The 24172-nt window shown below is 47.9% G+C and overlaps 1 protein-coding gene across 1 annotated transcript in view; it reads left to right on the plus strand.

The window, feature by feature from the left end:
• LOC134207303 (neuronal acetylcholine receptor subunit alpha-7-like) overlaps positions 1-24172 on the plus strand; it is a 213159-nt gene that overhangs the window by 46342 nt on the left and 142645 nt on the right. Inside the window, exon 3 of the mRNA XM_062683025.1 lies at positions 23615-23795. Coding sequence (XP_062539009.1) covers positions 23615-23795 — 181 coding nt within the window. The remainder of the gene's footprint in view (positions 1-23614; positions 23796-24172) is intronic.

Genomic DNA, 24172 nt, shown 5'->3' on the forward strand with positions numbered 1-24172 from the left:
ATGACCCCCGATAGAACATTTTAAAAATGCACCTACGTGAAAGAGGAAAACCTCTACTTTCGTGTAGTGGGTGTTTTAGAGATACTTATTTTTTGAAAATAAGCCTCTTCGGACAAAGACACCGTGTTGGGCACACGGGATTTTTGTCAAAAAAAAATGCTTTAAGCTAGATACGTACTTCAAGTTGCTTTTCTCCTCCCAAACTGAGAACTGATTCATTGCTTTTTGTAAGCTTTTCTCTCACTTGGCTTAGATATGTAAGAAAAACAATACATGGAGAACAGTTGATTCGGAAAATATGTTATGATGGTTGTATCATATGTCCAATGTTATGAATTTGGACTCACCAGTACCAGCCAAGTCTATCGTACTGAGGGTCTTCAAACCCTCAGTGGGTCTGTTCAAACCCAACTTAAGGAAAGTTTTCTTCTTCTTCTTATTGGCATTACATCCCCACACTGGGACAGAGCCGCCTCGCAGCTTAGTGTTCATTAAGCACTTCCACAGTTATTAACTACTATGTTTCTAACCCAAGTTACCATTTTTGCATTCGTATATCATGAGGCTAACGTATATCATGCCCTCCCATAAGGCTAGTGATCGAAAAATGTTCGATCGCAACATCCAAAGGCTTCCATTTCTGGGAAACCATAAAAGAAACCCTACGGCTTGTGCTTTATGACCCTTCTCTTCCACCGTGGGAAGCAAACACACCTTTTTGTGGGAAGCAAACACATCGTTCTTTACTATCGGATAATCACGCCACGACACGACATCGATTTCAAATAATCTTTATCTAATCAACGCGAAGGATGGACTCGCTCTGATGTGTTCCATTCAGTATCTTACCCGTCCGCACGGATGTCCAACGCATTGTGGGGTGATCGAAGGACTCTGACCTGTTCATCAGAACCATGGCCACCATCAGGTTTGCATCCAATTCTTGACTCAAGTTTGCTAGATTCGAGAACAGTTCTTCCACCTGGACAAAACAAGGCCTCAACTTTCATTGCACTATGCCTCATTGAATCTATTGAGTTGAGGAATGACACCTTCTCCCCATAAAGCCAACTTTCCGATATAGATAGAGAATCAAGCTAAGATGGGACAGTTATGCTTGCAGCGGCAGCCTTGGTCGTTATCATCGTCCTGCATGGTGGAAGCATCTTACGTAAATTTGACCGACTTGCTGTCATGGTGTTGACAGTCGTTCACAAGAAAAGCGATCGTTACCCGGGCTTCAGCGTCACCTTCTTAACAGGTTTAAGTTAATACTAGAAGGTGGGTAAAACACGTGATACATGAGTACGTTGGATATAATGGATGTTAGCCATGAAATGTCCCAAAACCAGCCCATGATATAATGAAGGGAGAATTGTCCATTATGCCCAACGTACTTATGCCCAATGTTGCGGACCTATTAAAGGCAGCTTCTGATACGTACTTCTGAAAAATCTCTTGGACTAATATCATTTCGAGATTCATGTAGAATCCCCTACGGATGGAATTCCTTCGGCGATTCGTTTGCAATTCCTCAGGGGATTCGCTTGGAATCCCTTGGAGTAGAGTAGAGTGGGACAAGAGTGCGCGTGGGGTAAGGTAAGAGTACGTTTTCGATTTTTTGAAGTAATAAAAAAGATAAACTAGCAGCACTGTATCAGTTTGACAGGTATTCTGGCCAACTATTATCATGTGTAATTGTAAACGATTTGAATAAACAACAAGGAAGATATGGAGTTAGATAACTTTTTGGTCATTTTGCTAAAAATAATTGGATTTCCGCAACTAGTATTTCATTACCATATATACGTTCAATCAGGTGAACATTATACCATTTCGATAACCTCTTGTATAGAGTACTTTATTGTACAGAACACCAATCCGGTTGGTTTTCCAAGAAGTCAAAACCATTACTTAAATAAATTTTGGAACTGTGGGGTAAAAGTACGCAGGAACCGGTGGGGCAAGAGTACGCATATGAATCTTCAAGTTATGATGTCAAACCCGTATCTCCGGCCGAAATAAGACTTCTTCCAAAGCGTAAAGATCCACAACTAAGAAAAAAGGGACAGAATTTGAAATTATCGCAAGTTTTTAGGATAAGTTGAAGTAATTCGGTGTTAGAAGGGACTTAGCGAACAAAGCACTGAAGCGAAATAATGAAATTGTATTAGGACTTGTTGTACACCTAAACATAGTACGAAAACACAATTTCATCTAAATAATAATTTCATTTAATCAAAAGAAACATTCATAAATTACGCAACGTTTAGCTGGGAGGGGTTGCGAGATGTGTGACGATCCATATAGTTTTTAGAGGATTCATACAAATAGTGTAAGATAGGGGGAGGAGGGGTGATGAAATAGCCAAATTTTACGTTACGTGATTGGTAGAGGAAAGGAAAATGCCTTTGTATACGCCACGCGAAACCTGATATATATTTTTTATATATAAAAAACAATGGTTTTTCGTATGAAAGTGCACATTTTTAGGACCCCCTCCTAAAGAGTTACGTAATCTTTAATCATTCCCTGATATATGCTCATTAAACATCAATTAAATGTTAATCACTCTTATTTGTGTTAATATATACTTAAAGCACATGATTGGATAAATGCGTACTCTTACCCCACCCAATGCGCACTTTTACCCCACCGGTGGGGTAAGAGTGCGTTTTGCACTTGTCTTGCAATAAGGGTTCTACTAAAACGAACCTCAATAATTTCAATATTTTTTTCCACTGGGTGACATAAAGGAAGAGCATATGAATCATCGCCACTAAGTGCGTACTCTTGCCCCACTCTACTCTACTCGGTTGAATTTCTCTCGGAGATTCGGATGGAACCGCTTCGTGGATTTGGTTGAAATCCCTTCGGAAAATGAGTTGAAATCCTATCGAAGATTCGTTTGGAATCCTTTTATTTCGATTGAAGTTTCTTCGGGGATTCGGTTGAAATCATTTCGCGGATTTGATAGGAATCTTTTCAGAAATTTGGTTAGAATATCTTCGAAGATTTCGATGGAATCCCCTTCAATATTTGTGTAGATTCCATTCCAGGTTTCGTGTAGAATCCCTTCCGGGATTCGTGTAGAATCCCTTCCGGGATTCGTGTAGAATCCCTACCGGAATTCGTGTAGAATCCCTTGCGGGATTCGTGTAGAATCCCTCCCGGGATTCGTGTAGAATCCTTCCGGGATTCGTGTAGAATCCTCCGATTCGTGTAGAATCCTTCCGGGATTCGTGTAGAATCCTTCCGGGATTCGTGTAGAACCTTCCGGATTCGTGTAGAATCCTTCCGGGATTCGTGTAGAATCCTTCCGGGATTCGTGTAGAATCCCTTCCGGGATTCGTGCAGAATCCTTCCGGGATTCGTGTAGAATCCTTCCGGGATTCGTGTAGAATCCTTCCGGGATTCGTGCAGAATCCTTCCGATTCGTGTAGAATCCTTCCGGGATTCGTGTAGAATCCTTCCGGGATTCGTGTAGAATCCTTCCGGGATTCGTGTAGAATCCTTCCGGGATTCGTGTAGAATCCTTCCGGGATTCGTGTAGAATCCTTCCGGGATTCGTGTAGAACCTTCCGGATTCGTGTAGAATCCCTTCCGATTCGTGTAGAACCTTCCGATTCGTGTAGAATCCCTTCCGGGATTCGTGTAGAATCCTTCCGGGATTCGTGTAGAACCTTCCGATTCGTGTAGAATACCCTCCGGGATTCGTGTAGAATCCCCTCCGGAATTCGTGTAGCATCCCCTCCGGGATTCGTGTACTTCCGGGATTCGTGTACTTCCGGGATTCGTGTAGAATCCCTTCCGGGATTCATGTAGAATCTCTTCCGGGATTCGTGTAGAATCCCTTCAAGGATTCGTGTAGAATCCTCTCCGGGATTCGTGTAGAATCCTTCCGGGATCGTGTAGAATCCTTCCGATTCGTGTAGAATCCTTCCGGGATTCGTGTAGAATCCTTCCGGGATTCGTGTACTTCCGGGATTCGTGTAGAATCCCTTCCGGGATTCATGTAGAATCTCTTCCGGGATTCGTGTAGAATCCCTTCAAGGATTCGTGTAGAATCCTCTCCGGGATTCGTGTAGAATCCCCTCCGGGATTCGTGTAGAATCCCCTCCGGGATTCGTGTAGAATCCCCTCCGGGATTCGTGTAGAATCCCCTCCGGGATTCGTGTAGAATCCCCTTCCGGATTCGTGTAGAATCCCCTTCCGGATTCGTGTAGAATCCCCTTCCGGATTCGTGTAGAATCCCTTCCGGGATTCGTGTAGAATCCTTCCGGGATTCGTGTAGAACCTTCCGGGATTCGTGCAGAATCCTTCCGGGATTCGTGCAGAACCTTCCGGGATTCGTGCAGAATCCCTTCCGGGATTCGTGTAGAATCCTCCGGGATTCGTGTAGAATCCTTCCGGGATTCGTGTAGAATCCCTTCCGGGATTGGTGTAGAATCCTTCCGGGATTCGTGTGGAATCCTTCCGGGATTCGTGTAGAATCCCTTCCGGGATTCGTGTAGAATCCCTTCCGGATTCGTGCAGAATCCTTCCGGGATTCGTGTAGAATCCTTCCGGGATTCGTGTAGAATCCTTCCGGGATTCGTGTAGAATCCTTCCGGGATTCGTGTAGAACCTTCCGGGATTCGTGTAGAATCCTTCCGGGATTCGTGTAGAATCCTTCCGGGATTCGTGTAGAATCCTTCCGGGATTCGTGTAGAACCTTCCGGGATTCGTGTAGAACCTTCCGGGATTCGTGAGAATCCCTTCCGGATTCGTGTAGAATCCTTCCGGGATTCGTGTAGAATCCTTCCGGGATTCGTGTAGAATCCCTTCCGGGATTCGTGTAGAACCTTCCGATTCGTGTAGAATCCTTCCGGATTCGTGTAGAACCTTCCGGGATCGTGTAGAATCCTTCCGGGATTCGTGTAGAATCCTTCCGGGATTCGTGCAGAACCTTCCGGGATCGTGTAGAATCCCTTCCGGGATTCGTGTAGAATCCTTCCGGGATTCGTGTAGAATCCTTCCGGGATTCGTGTAGAATCCCTTCCGGGATTCGTGTAGAATCCTTCCGGGATCGTGTAGAATCCTTCCGGGATTCGTGTAGAATCCCTTCCGGGATTCGTGCAGAACCTTCCGGGATTCGTGTAGAATCCTTCCGGGAGTCGTGTAGAATCCTTCCGGGATTCGTGTAGAATCCTTACGGGATGCGTGTAGAATCCTTCCGGGATGGGGGTAGAATCCTTCCGGGATTCGTGTGAATCCTTCCGGGATTCGTGTAGAAGTCCCTTCCGGGATTCGTCTAGAATCCTTCCGGGATTCGTGTAGAATCCTTCCGGGTTTTGTGTAGAATCCTTCCGGGATGAGTTTAGACCCCTTCCGGCATTCTGTAGAATCCTTCCGGGATTCGTGTAGAACCCTTCGGGGATTCGTGTAGAATCCTTCCGGGATCGTGTAGAATCCTTTCAGGATTCGTGTAGAATCCTTCCGGGATTCGTGTAGAATCCCTTCCGGGATTCGTGTAGAATCCTTCCGATTCGTGTAGAATCCTTCCGGGATTCGTGTAGAATCCCTTCCGGGATTCGTGTAGAATCCTTCCGGGATTCGTGTAGAATCCTTCCGGGATTCGTGTAGGATCCTTCCGGGATTCGTGTAGAATCCTTCCGGATTCGTGTAGAATCCTTCCGGGATTCGTGTAGAATCCTTCCGATTCGTGTAGAATCCCTTCCGGGATTCGTGCAGAATCCTTCCGGGATTCGTGTAGAATCCTTCCGGGATTCGTGTAGAATCCCTTCCGGGATTCGTGTAGAATCCTTCCGGGATTCGTGTAGAATCCTTCCGGGATTCGAATCAGAACCTTCCGGGATTCGTGTAGAATCCTTCCGGGATTCGTGTAGAATTCCTTCCGGGATTCGTGTAGAATCCCTTCCGGATCGTGTAGAATCCCTTCCGGGATTCGTGCAGAATCCTTCCGGGATTCGTGTAGAATCCTTCCGGGATTCGTGTAGAATCCTTCCGGGATTCGTGTAGAATCCTTCCGGGATTCGTGTAGAATCCTTCCGGGATTCGTGTAGCATCCTTCCGGGATTCGTGTAGAATCCTTCCGGGATTCGTGTAGAATCCTTTCAGGGATTCGTGTAGAATCCTTCCGGGATTCGTGTAGAACCTTCCGGGATTCGTGTAGAATCCTTCCGGGATTCGTGTAGAATCCTTCCGGGATTCGTGTAGAATCCTTCCGATTCGTGTAGAACCTTCCGGGATTCGTGTAGAATCCTTCCGATTCGGGTAGAATCCCTTCCGGGATTCGGGTAGAATCCCTTCCGGGATTCGGGTAGAATCCCTTCCGGGATTCGGGTAGAATCCCTTCCGGGATTCGGGTAGAATCCCTTCCGGGATTCGGGTAGAATCCCTTCCGGGATTCGGGTAGAATCCCTTGCGGGATTCGAGTAGAATTCCCTCCGGGCCTTCCGGGATTCGAGTAGAATCCCTTCCGGGATTCGAGTAGAATCCCTTCCGGGATTCGGGTAGAATCCCTTCCGGGATTCGAGTAGAATTCCCTCCGGGCCTTCCGGGATTCGTGTAGAATCCTTCCGGGATTCGTGTAGAATCCCTTCCGATTCGAATCAGAACCCTTCCGATTCGTGTAGAACCTTCCGATTCGTGTAGAACCTTCCGGGATTCATGTAGAACCTTCCGGGATTCGTGTAGAATCCTTGCGGGATTCGTGTAGAATCCTTGCGGATTCGTGTAGAATCCCCTCCGAGATTCGTGGAGAATCCCCTCCGGGATGCGTGTAGCAGCCCCTCCGGGACTCGTGCAGAATCCCCTCGGGGACTCGTGGAGAATACCATCCGGGATTCGTGGAGAATCCTTCCGGGATTCGTGTAGAATCCCTTCCGATTCGTGTAGAACCTTCCGGGATTCGTGTAGAATCCTTCCGGGATTCGTGTAGAATCCTCCGGGATTCGTGTAGAATCCTCCGGGATTCATGTAGAATTCCTTTCGGGATTAGTTTAGAATCCCATCCGGGATTCGTGTAGAATCCCTTCCGGGATTCGTGCAGAATCCTTCCGATTCGTGTAGAATCCTTCCGGGATTCGTGTAGAATCCTTCCGGGATTCGTGTAGAATCCTTCCGGGATTCGTGTAGAATCCTTCCGGGATTCGTGTAGAATCCATCCGGGAGTCGTGTAGAATCACTCCGGGCATCGTGTGGAATCCTTCCGGGATTCGTGTAGAATCCCCTCCGGGATTCGTGTAGAATCCCCTCCGGGATTCGTGTAGAATTCCTTCCGGGCTGCGTGTGAAATCCGTCTCGGGATTCGTGTAGAATCCCTTCCGGGATTCGTGTAGAATCCCTTCCGGGATTCGTGTAGAATCCCTTCCGGGATTCGTGTAGAATCCCTTCCGGGATTCGTGTAGAATCCCTTCCGGGATTCGTGTAGAATCCCTTCCGGGATTCGTGTAGAATCCCTTCCGGGATTCGTGTAGAATCCCTTCCGGGATTCGTGTAGAATCCCTTCCGGGATTCGTGTAGAATCCCTTCCGGGATTCGTGTAGAATCCCTTCCGGGATTCGTGTAGAATCCCTTCCGGGATTCGTGTAGAATCCCTTCCGGGATTCGTGTAGAATCCCTTTCGGGATTCGTGTAGAATCCCTTCCGGGATTCGTGTAGAATCCTTCCGATTCGTGTAGAATCTGTTCTGGGATTCGTGTAAAATCCGTTCCGGGATTCGTGGAGAATCCTTCCGAGATTCATGTAGAATCCCTTCCGAGATTCGTGTAGAATCCTCCCGGGATTCGTGTAGAATCCTTTCCGGGATTCGTGTAGAATCCGTTCTGGAATTCGTGTAGAATCCCCTACAGGATTCGTGTAGAATCCCCTCTGGGATTCGTGTAGAATCCCTTGCGGGATTCGTGTAGAATCCCTTCCGGGATTCGTGTAGAATATTTCCTATATTCGTAATCGTATTCCATTGCCATAAACATTGCGATTTCCTCATTTGACTTACTTAATAGAATACCATTCCAACAGGTTTACTATCCAACATCTCCATTTACAAAAACATGCAACCGTCAGATAATTTTCCCTCGACCTACAACCTACCCCGTGGGTCTGACAGAAACATTAGTTGCCGTGTAATTAAAAGCACTTTTCATTCGTCCGCTGTCAAGAAGAACCAGAACGACTCAATCAGCTCCATCAATCAATCAATCAATCTACGGCTACCCAAATCCTCCGGAGCGTAACTGCGCCCCCCTTTGGCCTCCAGCCGTTTGGTGACCACCGAACCATCCAATAAAAATGGGAAACCACTTTCAGAGTGGGTATTTTTTTATGGTAGTGAAACCATCACAAGGCACTTCACCCCGCGACCTGAACCGAAAACTCACCAACCGACCGACTGACTGACTGATGGGATGGATTCTGTTATTGGTCACATATTTTTTGCCTTTCTTATTCCTATTAGGTTGTAACTTTTGAAAGGAGATACTTTCGAGTTGGATTGACTTCTACTTCTAAATTTTACTTTCAAATGATGACATCATTTATTTCCAACCTTAAAAAATATGAAAAGAAAAACTACATTCGGGGAAAAGTATTGATGGCTCCTGTCATCGAAAAGTTTTCTTAGGATTTATGTAACTAAGATCTCACCTCATTTTGCTTTGGGTAGTTACTAAAACATCGATTTCACCAATGGGTGGATAAATCTGGGTTTCCCACCTTCTCTTGAGTAACAGTCACCGCGGTGGAAAGCGGACTTTGATGTACTGCCATCTCCGGTGGAAATTACAGTGTGCGTGAGGTTATTTGCAACAGCTTCTCGAATAAAGAAGTAGAAACACGGGTGGAGCGGATGGGAACAGATCCACTGATAAATTGACTTCTACGAACGAAGACCACTTCTCCTGGGGGGTCGACAGTCGAAATAAATTGTGTACGGTTTTCAAGGGCCATAATCATCATCGTCGTCATCGTCCTGGTCGCTTAGAAGAAATGCGTAGAATAGGCGCTTTTATCCCATTTGTCGGCTTAAATGGTGGGTGACCGCCTATTGAATACGAAATCGATTCTATTACAGCATAAGCTCTCCAAGTCGAGTAGAAAAAGGTGCGAATCAGCATAAAATCACAAAAAGCATGGAGGCCACATGAGTGCACATAAATTCCCGGAACGTAGGCAAAAGCGTTGTCCTGTCTGCAGTAACGCGCACCGGAAACGGGGAGTGGCGGCTGGAGGTGGACAGAGGTGATACCGGTTCCGGATGCTGGTCGTAAAAACAGTTTAACGACATCGGTCGACCTGTGTTTCTACTCGTGGCGGCTTTGGTGGTGGAGGACATTGCCGGATTTTTAATAGACACGTCCTTCGTCGACATTGTCGTTGTCGGTGGAGATTTTTTCTTTCCTGTCCTGCCTGCATGCCTACATGGCAGTGGCCAATTTACCAGGAAAATGGAAACTACCGGCACACACGTTATCTGATTTGTTATGCTTTCCGCTCTGATGATGTTTTCGCTGCTGTAGCCATGGTACATCTGCAAATGGGCGAGTCAAGTAATGAAAGACTCCTCAAATCGGTTGATGGCTTTTTTGAAGGTTGTCAAGAGAAACATTGACGCGTTTGCCGAGCCGGGTGTCAGTACGAGGTTCGGCCTGCAGAATTGCCATTGTAACAACAATAATGGCTATGAAAACCCCGTTTTTGAATTTCTCGTAAACAAAAACGAGCTTAATCGCTCAAAAAACGATATTTCGATAGGAGACCAGTCATTAATCAACGATTAACGGCGGTCGATTAAATCGTTACCGTTGGATTCAATGTTCAGTGAGAACCCTCTTTGAATACTACAACACGTGTCAGAACTCTAGGCACAAAAATGGTTAGTTCTGACATAAACACGATATGATGGCTGTGGTTCATTCCCTGAAATTACCGTTCAGTAAAACTTTTAGACAAATCAGCTCAGAAATGAATACACTGAAAATATTTCCAAACAATTTCATACCACAATCACATTCGCAGACGTTGTAGAACGATGTATCCATCCTCGATGATTTCTACACGTTTGACATGTCGTCGTCGTGGAAGAACAAACAGCAAACGAGCCCACAAGAGTATTTCGACTTTCCGTGTTTCAAAGTACTTGCGCCCACAGGTAAGATGGCTATCACGACCAATTGAATAGTGACAAATTAATTGTGAATTGAAACGTACCCAACTCAGCACCAATGAATTATGAAGATATTGGTGTTTTATTTGTATGGGAGCCCTCTTTCCAAAGGGGGAGGGGACTCGAACCATATTAAGAACTTTGCCCGGCCCCAAAAACCTCTGCATACAAATTTTCACGCTTTTCGGGTCAGTAGTTTCGGAGTCTATAAGGTTCAGACAGACAGAAATTAATTTTTATGTATTCACATCTCAAGACAACTTTCGGAATTCCTGTACTCTGATCGTGTATGTGATACGTTATTTCCGTTTAGATCATAGTAGGGTTCCGCTGTTTCACCGTCATGTTTGTGATCCCCTCATCGGGCAGATGCCGACAGACCGATCTGACAAATATCGGTAGACTACGACACAAAGTTAATTCGTCAGCAATCCATAATTAAATCTCACCTAAGGTGCGAAGCGTGATCAGACGTGATCCGTTACAGGAGAGAAAAAATGCCGAGAGGAGAAAAAACCCTGGAAGGGGAGAAGGCAAACAAAACTGCAAAAATAATCGAAAAACTGTGAATTTCCAATATTCTTAATGGTAAGTAAGTAAGTAAAGTAAAGAAAGTGAGCCGATTTCGATGTTTAGTCGAATGTTTGACTGTATACAATGGGATCCCACGGAAGTGTCTACTTTGAGATTCTACACGAATCAGAGCAAATCCTCGGCAAACATTGACACCAAAGCAATACGGAGAGGGAGGGTTCGTGTAGAATCCCTTTGAGGATTCGTGTGGAATCTCTTCGGGGATTCGTGTAGACCAGCGGCTCTCAACCTGGGGTACATGTACCCCCGGTGGTACCTTCGCTGATCCGAGGGGGTACCTCGGATTAAAATGGGTAATGACGGACGTATTGCAATTCCAATAAAAAAATTATTGGTAAAGTTTTAATCATTGTATAAATTAATATTGCAAGATTTTGTATTGTACATAATATGCATAGCAATCAGTATCAAATTAAAACATATCCAATCAAGTCCACTACAGCCAACACAGTGTATGAAGGGATGTGGGACAAAAGATCAAAAAAATCTGCAAAAGCAATCTACTTGAGCGAAAGAAAATAATGAAATATTTTAATAATATACTTCTTAACTAATATATTAAATTTGAAGGTTCAGAAGCCCGGAGGCATAAAAGAAAAAAAAACTCTTGGAAGCTTTCTTCTACGTTGTTCGAAAGCCTTCTTTCAAGTCCTCTTTTAAGAAATTTGAAAATCTTCTTTTGAGGAACTCGGAATTCTTTTTTATATCTTTATTAAGGAGACTGTCAGCCCATGGCTGGCTCGTCTCGTACGGCTTGGAATTCTTCTTTCACCCAGCCTCTTTCAAGTGGTCTGGAAGCCTCTTTTCAAAAGGGTCAGAAGCCCCCTTTCAGGAGAGTTGGAAACCCCTTTTCAGGGCTCGGAATTCTTCCCTCGAGAAGCTTGGAAGGCTTCTTTCCTTCTTGGAAGGAAAGCATTTCAAAAGGTTCGAAAGCCTCCTTTAAAAAGGCTCGGAAACCACCTTCCGCGGGGCTCGGGATTCTTTCAGCTAACCCGCACAAGTGGCTCGGAAGCCTATTTTCAAGAGGGTTGGAAGCCCATTTTCAAACGGCTCAGCAACGTAATTTCTGGATGATCAATGCCTCCTTCAAGAGGCTCGAGAGACCCCTTTTATGCGGCTCGGAAGCACCCTTCTAAGAGGCTCGGAAACCTTCTTTCGAGGGGCTAGGAATTTTTCTTTCAGCCAGCTTTTTTTCAAGAGATTCGGAAGTTCCCTTTCTAAAAGATAGGAAGCTATCATTCAAGAGGCTCAGATGCCTCCTTTTCAAGAGGGTTGGAAACCCCTTTTTCAAAAGACCCGGATGCCCTCTTTCAAGTGGCTCGGAATCCCAATCCGGGTCAGAATTCTTCTCTCAAGATGCTTGGCAATTTAAGATGGGCAAAGACTTTTCAAGAGGCTCGGAAAATTAATTTCGAGTGGCTAGGAATTCTTCATTCAAGAAGCTTGGTAGCCTATTTTCAAAAGGTTAGAGAACGTCATTTCAAGATGCTCAAAAGTCTCTTTTCAATTGGTTCGAAAACACTTTTTCACAATAATCTTATGAATTACGCTTATTACAATAGGAGGTACCTCAATTAATACAAAAACACGAAGGGGTACCTCTCAAGAAAAAGGTTGAGAACCGCTGGTGTAGAATCCCTTCGGGGATTCGTGTAGAATCCCTTCGGGGATTCGTGTAGAATCCCTTCGGGGATTCGTGTAGAATCCCTTCGGGGATTCGTGTAGAATCCCTTCGGGGATTCGTGTAGAATCCCTTCGGGGATTCGTGTAGAATCCCTTCGGGGATTCGTGTAGAATCCTTCGAGTTCGTGTAGAATCCTCCGGGATTCGTGTAAAATCCTCCGGGATTCGTGTAGAATCCTCCGGGATTCGTGTAGAATCCCTCCGGGATTCGTGTAAAATCCCCTCCGGGATTCGTGTAGAATCCTCTCCGGGTTTCGTGTAGAATCCGCTCCGGGATTCGTGTAGAATCCTCCGGGATTCGTGTAGAATCCCTCCGGGATTCGTGTAGAATCCTCCGGGATTCGTGTAGAATCCTCCGGGATTCGTGTAGAATCCTCCGGGATTCGTGTAGAATCCCTCCGGGATTCGTGTAAAATCCTCTTCGGGATTCCTGTTGAATCCCCTCCGGGATTCGTGTAGAATACCCTCCGGGATTCGTGTAGAATCCCCTCCGGAATTCGTGTAGCATGCCCTCCGGGATTCGTGTACTTCCGGGATTCGTGTACTTCCGGGATTCGTGTAGAATCCCTTCCGGGATTCATGTAGAATCTCTTCCGGGATTCGTGTAGAATCCCCTCCGGGATTCGTGTAGAATCCCCTCCGGGATTCGTGTAGAATCCCCTCCGGGATTCGTGTAGAATCCCCTCCGGGATTCGTGTAGAATCCCCTCCGGGATTCGTGTAGAATCCCTTCGGGGATTCGTGTAGAATCCCTTCGGGGATTCGTGTAGAATCCCTTCGGGGATTCGTGTAGAATCCCTTCGGGGATTCGTGTAGAATCCCTTCGGGGATTCGTGTAGAATCCCTTCGGGGATTCGTGTAGAATCCCTTCGGGGATTCGTGTAGAATCTGGACTTCAGGGGATTCGTGTAGAATCCTTCGGGGATTCGTGTAGAATCCTTCGGGGATTCGTGTAGAATCCCTTCGGGATTCGTGTAGAATCCTTCGGGGATCTGTGTAGAATCCTTCGGGGATTCGTGTAGAATCCTTCGGGATTCGTGTAGAATCCTTCGGGGATTCGTGTAGAATCCCTTCGGGGATTCGTGTAGAATCCTTCGGGGATTCGTGTAGAATCCTTCGAGATTCGTGTAGAATCCCTTCGGGGATTCGTGTAGAATCCTTCGGGGATTCGTGTAGAATCCTTCGGGGATTCGTGTAGAATCCTTCGAGGATTCGTGTAGAATCCCTTCGGGGATTCGTGTAGAATCCTTCGGGGATTCGTGTAGAATCCTTCGGGGATTCGTGTAGAATCCTTCGGGGATTCGTGTAGAATCCTTCGGGGATTCGTGTAGAATCCTTCGGGGATTCGTGTAGAATCCCTTCGGGGATTCGTGTAGAATCCCTTCGGGGATCGTGTAGAATCCTTCGGGGATTCGTGTAGAATCCTTCGGGGATTCGTGTAGAATCCTTCGGGGATTCGTGTAGAATCCTTCGGGGATTCGTGTAGAATCCTTCGGGGATTCGTGTAGAATCCTTCGGGGATTCGTGTAGAATCCTTCGGGGATTCGTGTAGAATCCTTCGGGGATTCGTGTAGAATCCTTCGGGGATTCGTGTAGAATCCCTTCGGGGATTCGTGTAGAATCCCTTCGGGGATTCGTGTAGAATCCCTTCGGGGATTCGTGTAGAATCCCTTCGGGGATTCGTGTAGAATCCCTTCGGGGATTCGTGTAGAATCCCTTCGGGGATTCGTGTAGAATCCCTTCGGGATTCGTGTAGAATCCCTTCGGGGATTCGTGTAGAATCCCTTCGGGGGTTCGTGTAGAATCCCTTCGGGGATTCGTGTAGAATCCTTCGGGGATTCGTGTAGAATCCTTCGGGGATTCGTGTAGAATCCTTCGGGGATTCGTGTAGAATCCTTCGGGGATTCGTGTAGAATCCTTCGGGGATTCGTGTAGAATCCCTTCGGGGATTCGTGTAGAATCCTTCGAGATTCGTGTAGAATCCTTCGGGGATTCGTGTAGAATCCCTTCGGGATTCGTGTAGAATCCTTCGGGGATTCGTGTAGAATCCTTCGGGGATTCGTGTAGAATCCTTCGGGGATTCGTGTAGAATCCTTCGAGTTCGTGTAGAATCCTTCGGGATTCGTGTAGAATCCCTTCGGGGATTCGTGTAGAATCCCTTCGGGGATTCGTGTAGAATCCCTTCGGGGATTCGTGTAGAATCCCTTCGGGGATTCGTGTAGAATCCCTTCGGGGATTCGTGTAGAATCCTTCGAGGAGTTCGTGTAGAATCCTTCGGGGATTCGTGTAGAATCCTTCGATTCGTGTAGAATCCCTTCGGGGATTCGTGTAGAATCCTTCGGGATTCGTGTAGAATCCCTTCGGGGATTCGTGTAGAATCCCTTCGGGGATTCGTGTAGAATCCCTTCGGGGATTCGTGTAGAATCCTTCGGGGATTCGTGTAGAATCCTTCGGGGATTCGTGTAGAATCCCTTCGGGATTCGTGTAGAATCCTTCGGGGATTCGTGTAGAATCCTTCGGGGATTCGTGTAGAATCCTTCGGGGATTCGTGTAGAATCCTTCGGGGATTCGTGTAGAATCCTTCGGGGATTCGTGTAGAATCCTTCGAGTTCGTGTAGAATCCCTTCGGGGATTCGTGTAGAATCCTTCGGGGATCGTGTAGAATCCCTTCGGGGATCGTGTAGAATCCTTCGGGGATCGTGTAGAATCCTTCGGGGATTCGTGTAGAATCCCTTCGGGGATTCGTATAGAATCCTTCGAGGATTCGTGTAGAATCCTTCGGGGATTCGTGTAGAATCCTTCGGGGATTCGTGTAGAATCCTTCGTGTAGAATCCCTTCCGGGATTCGTGAAGAATCCCCTCCGGGATTCGTGAAGAATCCCCTCCGGGATTCGTGCAGAATCCCCTCCGGGATTCGTGCAGAATCCCCTCCGGGATTCGTGCAGAATCCCCTCCGGGATTCGTGCAGAATCCCCTCCGGGATTCGTGCAGAATCCCCTCCGGGATTCGTGCAGAATCCCCTCCGGGATTCGTGAAGAATCCCCTCCGGGATTCGTGTAGAATCCCCTCCGGGATTCGCGTAGAATCTCCTCCGGGATTCGTGTAGAATCCTCCGGGATTCGTGGAGAATCCTCCGGGATTCGTGTAGAATCCTCCGGGATTCGTGTAGAATCCTCCGGGATTCGTGTAGAATCCTCCGGGATTCGTGTAGAATCCTCCGGGATTCGTGTAGAATCCTCCGGGATTCGTGTAGAATTCCTCCGGAATTCGTGTAGAATCCTCTCGAGGATTCGTGTAGAATCCTCCGGGATTCGTGTAGAATCCTCCGGGATTCGTGTAGAATCCCTTCGGGGATTCGTGTAGAATCCCTTCGGGGATTCGTGTAGAATCCCTTCGGGGATTCGTGTAGAATCCCTTCGGGGATTCGTGTAGAATCCCTTCGGGGATTCGTGTAGAATCCCTTCGGGGATTCGTGTAGAATCCCCTCCGGGATTCGTGTAGAATCCCCTCCGGGATTCGTGTAGAATCCCCTCCGGGATTCGTGTAGAATCCCCTCCGGGATTCGTGTAGAATCCCCTCCGGGATTCGTGTAGAATCCCCTCCGGGATTCGTGTAGAATCCCCTCCGGGCTTCGTGTAGAATCCCCCGGGATTCGTGTAGAATCCTCCGGGATTCGTGTAGAATCCTCCGGGATTCGTGTAGAATCCTCCGGGATTCGTGTAGAATCCTCCGGGATTCGTGTAGAATCCCTCCGGGATTCGTGTAGAATCCCTCCGGGATTCGTGTAGAATCCTCCGGGATTCGTGTAGAATCCTCCGGGATTCGTGTAGAATCCTCCGGGATTCGTGTAGAATCCCTCCGGGATCGTGTAGAATCCCTCCGGGATCGTGTAGAATCCTCCGGGATCGTGTGAGAATCCTCCGGGATTCGTGTAGAATCCCTCCGGGATCGTGTAGAATCCATTCTGGGATTCGTGTAGAATCCCTGCCGGGATTCGTGTAGAATCCCTGCCGGGATTCGTGTAGAATCCCTGCCGGGATTCGTGTAGAATCCCTGCCGGGATTCGTGTAGAATCCCTGCCGGGATTCGTGTAGAATCCCTGCCGGGATTCGTGTAGAATCCCTGCCGGGATTCGTGTAGAATCCCCTACGGGATTCGTGTAGAATCCTCCGGGATTCGTGTAGAATCCTCCGGGATTCGTGTAGATCCCTCCGGGATTCGTGTAGAATCCTCCGGGATTCGTGTAGAATCCCCTCCGGGATTCGTGTAGAATCCCCTCCGGGATTCGTGTAGAATCCCCTCCGGGATTCGTGTAGAATCCCCTCCGGGATTCGTGTACAATCCCCTCCGGGATTCGTGTACAATCCCCTCCGGGATTCGTGTACAATCCCCTCCGGGATTCGTGTAGAATCCCCTCCGGGATTCGTGTAGAATCCCCTCCGGGATTCGTGTAGAATCCCCTCCGGGATTCGTGTAGAATCCCCTCCGGGATTCGTGTAGAATCCTCCGTGATTCGTGTAGAATCTCCTCCGGGATTCGTGTAGAATTCTTCCGGGGATTCGTGTAGAATTCCTTCGGGGATTCGTGTAGAATCCTCCGGGAATCGTGTAGAATCCTCCGGGATTCGTGTAGAATCCCTCCGGGATTCGTGTAGAATCCCTCCGGGATTCGTGTACAATCCTCCGGGATTCGTGTAGAATCCTCCAGGATTCGTGTAGAATCCTCCGGGATTCGTGTACAATCCCCTCCGGGATTCGTGTACAATCCCTCCGGGATTCGTGTACAATCCTCCGGGATTCGTGTACAATCCTCCGGGATTCGCGTACAGTCCCTCCGGGATTCGTGTAGAATCCTCCGGGATTCGTGTAGAATTCCTCCGGGATTCGTGTAGAATCCTCTCGAGGGATTCGTGTAGAATCCCTCCGTGATTCGTGTAGAATCTCCTCCGGGATTCGTGTAGAATTCTTCCGGGGATTCGTGTAGAATTCCTTCGGGATTCTTGTAGAATCCTCCGGGATTCGTGTAGAATCCTCCGGGATTCGTGTAGAATCCTCCGGGATTCATGTACAATCCTCCGGGATTCGTGTACAATCCCTCCGGGATTCGTGTAGAATCCTCCGGGATTCGTGTAGAATCCTCCGGGATTCGTGTAGAATTCCTCCGGGATTCGTGTAGAATCCTCTCGAGGATTCGTGTAGAATCCTCCGGGATTCGTGTAGAATCCGCTTCGGGGATTCGTGTAGAATCCTTCGGGGATTCGTGTAGAATCCCTTCAGGGATTCGTGTAGAATCCTTCAGGATTCGTGTAGAATCCCTTCGGGGATTCGTGTAGAATCCCTTCGGGGATTCGTGTAGGATCCTTCGGGGATTCGTGTAGAATCCTTCGGGGATTCGTGTAGAATCCTTCGAGGATCGTGTAGAATCCCTTCGGGGATTCGTGTAGAATCCCTTCGGGGATTCGTGTAGAATCCTTCGGGGATTCGTGTAGAATCCTTCGGGGATTCGTGTAGAATCCTTCGGGGATTCGTGTAGAATCCTTCGGGGATTCGTGTAGAATCCTTCGGGATTCGTGTAGAATCCTTCGGGGATTCGTGTAGAATCCTTCGGGATTCGTGTAGAATCCCTTCGGGGATTCGTGTAGAATCCTTCGAGTTCGTGTAGAATCCTTCGGGATTCGTGTAGAATCCTTCGGGATTCGTGTAGAATCCCTTCGGGATTCGTGTAGAATCCTTCGGGGATTCGTGTAGAATCCTTCGGGGATTCGTGTAGAATCCTTCGGGGATCGTGTAGAATCCTTCAGGATTCGTGTAGAATCCTTCGGGATTCGTGTAGAATCCTTCGGGGATTCGTGTAGAATCCTTCGGGGATTCGTGTAGAATCCTTCGGGGATTCGTGTAGAATCCTTCGAGTTCGTGTAGAATCTCTTCGGGGATTCGTGTAGAATCCCTTCGGGGATTCGTGTAGAATCCCTTCGGGGATTCGTGTAGAATCCCTTCGGGGATTCGTGTAGAATCCCTTCGGGGATTCGTGTAGAATCCCTTCGGGGATTCGTGTAGAATCCCTTCGGGGATTCGTGTAGAATCCCTTCGGGGATTCGTGTAGAATCCCTTCGGGGATTCGTGTAGAATCCCTTCGGGGATTCGTGTAGAATCCCTTCGGGGATTCGTGTAGAATCCCTTCGGGGATTCGTGTAGAATCCCTTCGGGGATTCGTGTAGAATCCCTTCGGGGATTCGTGTAGAATCCTTTCGGGGACTTGTGTAGAATCCCTTCGGAGACTCGTGTACAATCCCTTCGAGGATTCGTGTAGAATCCCTTCGGGGATTCGTGTAGAATCCCTTCGGGGATTCGTGTAGAATCCCTTCGGGGATTCGTGTAGAATCCCTTCGGGGATTCGTGTAGAATCCCTTCGGGGATTCGTGTAGAATCCCTTCGGGGATTCGTGTAGAATCCCTTCGGGGATTCGTGTAGAATCCCTTCGGGGATTCGTGTAGAATCCCTTCGGGGATTCGTGTAGAATCCGTCGGGGGCTTCGTGTAGAATCCCTTCGGGGATTCGTGTAGAATCCCTTCGGGGATTCGTGTAGAATCCCTTCGGGGATTCGTGTAGAATCCCTTCGGGGATTCGTGTAGAATCCCTTCGGGGATTCGTGTAGAATCCCTTCGGGGATTCGTGTAGAATCCCTTCGGGGATTCGTGTAGAATCCCTTCGGGATTCGTGTAGAATCCTTCGGGGATTCGTGTAGAATCCTTCGGGGATCGTGTAGAATCCTTCGGGGATTCGTGTAGAATCCTTCGGGGATTCGTGTAGAATCCTTCGAGTTCGTGTAGAATCCTTCGGGGATTCGTGTAGAATCCTTCGGGGATTCGTGTAGAATCCTTCGGGGATTCGTGTAGAATCCCTTCGGGATTCGTGTAGAATCCTTCGGGGATTCGTGTAGAATCCTTCGGGGATTCGTGTAGAATCCTTCGGGGATTCGTGTAGAATCCTTCGGGGATTCGTGTAGAATCCTTCGGGGATTCGTGTAGAATCCTTCGGGGATTCGTGTAGAATCCCTTCGGGGATTCGTGTAGAATCCTTCGGGGATTCGTGTAGAATCCTTCGGGGATTCGTGTAGAATCCCTTCGGGGATTCGTGTAGAATCCTTCGGGGATTCGTGTAGAATCCTTCGGGGATTCGTGTAGAATCCTTCGGGGATTCGTGTAGAATCCTTCGGGATTCGTGTAGAATCCCTTCGGGGATTCGTGTAGAATCCTTCGGGGATTCGTGTAGAATCCTTCGGGGATTCGTGTAGAATCCCTTCGGGGATTCGTGTAGAATCCTTCGGGGATTCGTGTAGAATCCCTTCGAGTTCGTGTAGAATCCTTCGGGGATTCGTGTAGAATCCCTTCGGGGATTCGTGTAGAATCCTTCGGGGATTCGTGTAGAATCCTTCGGGGATTCGTGTAGAATCCCTTCGGGGATTCGTGTAGAATCCTTCGGGGATTCGTGTAGAATCCCTTCGAGTTCGTGTAGAATCCTTCGGGGATTCGTGTAGAATCCCTTCGGGGATTCGTGTAGAATCCTTCGGGATTCGTGTAGAATCCCTTCGGGATTCGTGTAGAATCCTCCGGGATTCGTGTAGAATCCCTCCGGGATTCGTGTAGAATCCTCCGGGATTCGTGTAGAATCCCTCCGGGATTCGTGTAGAATCCTCCGGGATTCGTGTAGAATCCTCCGGGATTCGTGTAGAATCCTCCGGGATTCGTGTAGAATCCCCTCCGGGATTCGTGTAGAATCCTCCGGGATTCGTGTAGAATCCTCCGGGATTCGTGTAGAATCCTCCGGGATTCGTGTAGAATCCTCCGGGATTCGTGTAGAATCCCCTCCGGGATTCGTGTAGAATCCCTCCGGGATTCGTGTAGAATCCCTCCGGGATCGTGTAGAATCCTCCGGGATTCGTGTAGAATCCTCCGGGATTCGTGTAGAATCCTCCGGGATTCGTGTAGAATCCTCCGGGATTCGTGTGAAATCCTCCGGGATTCGTGTAGAATCCTCCGGGATTCGTGTAGAATCCCTCCGGGATTCGTGTAGAATCCTCCGGGATTCGTGTAGAATCCTCCGGGATTCGTGTAGAACTCTCCGGGATTCGTGTAGAATCCTCCGGGATTCGTGTAGAATCCCTCCGGGATTCGTGTAGAATCCTCCGGGATTCGTGTAGATCCCTCCGGGATCTGTGTAGAATCCCTCCGATTCGTGTAGAATCCTCCGGGATTCGTGTAGAACTCTCCGGGATTCGTGTAGAATCCTCCGGGATTCGTGTAGAATCCTCCGGGATTCGTGTAGAACCTCCGGGATTCGTGTAGAATCCTCCGGGATCTGTGTAGAATCCTCCGGGATTCGTGTAGAATCCCTCCGGGATCGTGTAGAATCCTCCGGGATCGTGTAGAATCCTCCGGGATTCGTGTAGAATCCTCCGGGATTCGTGTAGAATCCTCCGGGATTCGTGTAGAATCCTCCGGGATTCGTGTAGAATCCTCCGGGATTCGTGTAGAATCCTCCGGGATTCGTGTAGAATCCTCCGGGATTCGTGTAGAATCCTCCGGGATTCGTGTAGAATCCTCCGGGATTCGTGTAGAATCCTCCGGGATTCGTGTAGAATCCTCCGGGATTCGTGTAGAATCCTCCGGGATTCGTGTAGAATCCTCCGGGATCTGTGTACAATCCCCTCCGATTCGTGTAGAATCCTCCGGGATTCGTGTACAATCCCTCCGGGATTCGTGTACAATCCTCCGGGATTCGTGTACAATCCCCTCCGGGATTCGTGTAGAATCCTCCGGGATTCGTGTAGAATCCTCCGGGATTCGTGTAGAATTCCTCCGGGATTCGTGTAGAATCCTCTCGGGGATTCGTGTAGAAGCTGCTCCGGGATTCGTGTAGCATCCCCGCCGGGATTCGTGTAGAATTCTTCCGGGGTTCGTGTAGAATTCCTTCGGGGATTCGTGTAGAATCCTCCGGGATTCGTGTAGAATCCTCCGGGATTCGTGTACAATCCCTCCGGGATTCGTGTAGAATCCTCCAGGATTCGTGTAGAATCCTCCGGGATTCGTGTACAATCCCTCCGGGATTCGTGTACAATCCTCCGGGATTCGTGTACAATCCTCCGGGATTCGTGTACAATCCTCCGGGATTCGTGTAGAATCCCCTCCGGGATTCGTGTAGAATCCCCTCCGGGATTCGTGTAGAATCCCCTCCGGGATTCGTGTAGAATCCCCTCCGGGATTCGTGTAGAATTCCCTCCGGGATTCGTGTAGAATCCCCTCGGGGATTCGTGTAGAATCCCCTCCGGGATTCGTGTAGAATCCCCTCCGGGATTCGTGTAGAATTCTTCCGGGGTTCGTGTAGAATTCCTTCGGGGATTCGTGTAGAATCCCCTCCGGGATTCGTGTAGAATCCCCTCCGGGATTCGTGTAGAATCCCCTCCGGGGTTCGTGTACAATCCTCCGGGATTCGTGTACAATCCTCCGGGATTCGTGTAGAATCCTTTCCGGGATTCGTGTAGAATCCCCTCCGGGATTCGTGTAGAACCCCCTCCGGGATTCGTGTAGAATCCCCTCCGGGATTCGTGTAGAATCCCCTCCGGGATTCGTGTAGAATCCCCTCCGGGATTCGTGTAGAATCCCCTCCGGGATTCGTGTAGAATCCCCTCCGGGATTCGTGTAGAATCCCCTCCGGGATTCGTGGAGAATCCCTTCGGGGATTCGTGGAGAATCCCTTCGGGGATTCGTGTAGAATTCCTTCGGGGATTCGTGTAGAATCCCCTCTGGGATTCGTGTAGAATCCTCTCCGGGATTCCGGTAGAATCCTCTCCGGGATTCGGGTAGAATCCCCTCCGTAATTCTTGTATAATCTCTTAGTGGGTATGCGTAGAATAATCTTCTACGAAGATATTTTACACGCATCTATATTCAAAGTGATTCTTTTTATTCTATATTTTAAGCAAATCCGTAAATTATTTTTTAGTCCCATTACTGATAAAATTCTGCGCGAATCCTTCAACAGGTAAGACATTCTCCGTTTATTTTCTTTTTTAAAAACCAATTTGTTTTTTTATCCAAATCGTGCAGAATTATCGTTCTCCATAATTAAGGTCAAGTGATTTTATGAGTTCATAGAGAATCATTTTTAAATAATCGCAAAAATACTACTGAGATTTGATTGTCTTGTTAAAAATATGAATGCCCCAAGAAATGTTTGATGCGGCTCATCGAAGCGCACAATCGAGGTTAATCTACCCTTCAAAATCATTTCCTCATCAAACAGAATCCCGTGTTCCTTTCCTTTTATACACACATAAAATGGTTTTTATCACCCACGTTCTCCTCTCCCATGAGCTTCCGAAAATAGGAAATCCCTTTCCGGTTACCACCGATCCGCAAACATTCGTACTTATAAATATTTATCCGACTTCGTAGGTCGAAACCGCCGTCGTCGCCATTTCGGTGCTGCACCAACTTCAAACGTCGTTGGTGGAAAACGAGTTCCGTTCAGCAACCCTCGTCCTCACTTTCTCCCCCTCCACTGCCAGCGAATTGAAATTCTTTACGATCCTTCTCGTATCGCCATTCCTTCGGACGATAGACACCGAAAGCGGGCGATATGTGATATGAGATTGAACCATTCGGTATTGCTTATTTCGAGCTATCCCGCCACACAGACTGGCAATGAGGCAGTCGGGCTGAGATTTTTTTTATCTCCTATGGTTGTCTGATGTGGGAAAATCGAAGCTGATCGGAATTGGAGCCGGTGCATTTCGGCGGAGGGAAATTGGAGAAAGCGATGAAACCACGAAGCTGACTCGAATGGGTGAATCCGGAAGCAGTCATGGAGGAAAGGCTGTTTGTTTTCTAGTGCTTGAATAAGTTCTGTTGAATTGTTTTAGAAGAAAATGCATGTTCAATGCGGTGTATTTTTGAAGTGAGAGTTCATGAATATCAAGAGATTGCTTTTGTATAATTAAATGTCGAACACCCTATCCGATGTCAATTGAACCTTCACAAGAGCATTTTAGCATTCATTGGAATCTGATAGATCATAAAACCTGCAATTCAGAGCAGACGTGATGTGAAGACACATCATCAGACACCGTCTCATCACTATTCTCATTATTTTCTTTCTCTCTTTATCCACAGTGCCGACGAGGGCTTCGACGGAACCTACCCCACCAACGTGGTCGTCCGGAACAATGGCTCCTGTCTGTACGTGCCGCCCGGCATCTTCAAGTCCACCTGCAAGATCGACATCACCTGGTTCCCGTTCGACGACCAGCGCTGCGAGATGAAGTTCGGCTCGTGGACCTACGATGGCTTCCAGGTGAGTGAAATTCCGTGTGATATGGAGGAAGGCGACGGCGACGACGACAACAATGGCATTCAACACGACTGACAAGAGGTGATAAAGTTTCTCAATTTTATGGGCGAGGAGGTGCTTTCAATTTGAACAAAACGGTGCAATCTGTCGACGTGGACGGGCGCGATAGGGTTAGGTCGGTTGGTGTGTCAGAGGTTAGGTTCGATAGTTGATTTTGTGCAAAGTCGGCAAAAAGCAGACAAGCGAATCGATTTAATGTAATTACGATGAAATGGAATAATGATTTCCCGCCCGCGACTGCGGGGCGGAAATTCGATTGGAAATTTTACTCAATTGATTACACATGCAGCTATTAGATTAACTTGATTGCACATAACGAA

This window comes from Armigeres subalbatus, chromosome 1, assembly GCF_024139115.2.
Source record: "Armigeres subalbatus isolate Guangzhou_Male chromosome 1, GZ_Asu_2, whole genome shotgun sequence".
Classification (NCBI taxonomy): domain Eukaryota; kingdom Metazoa; phylum Arthropoda; class Insecta; order Diptera; family Culicidae; genus Armigeres; species Armigeres subalbatus.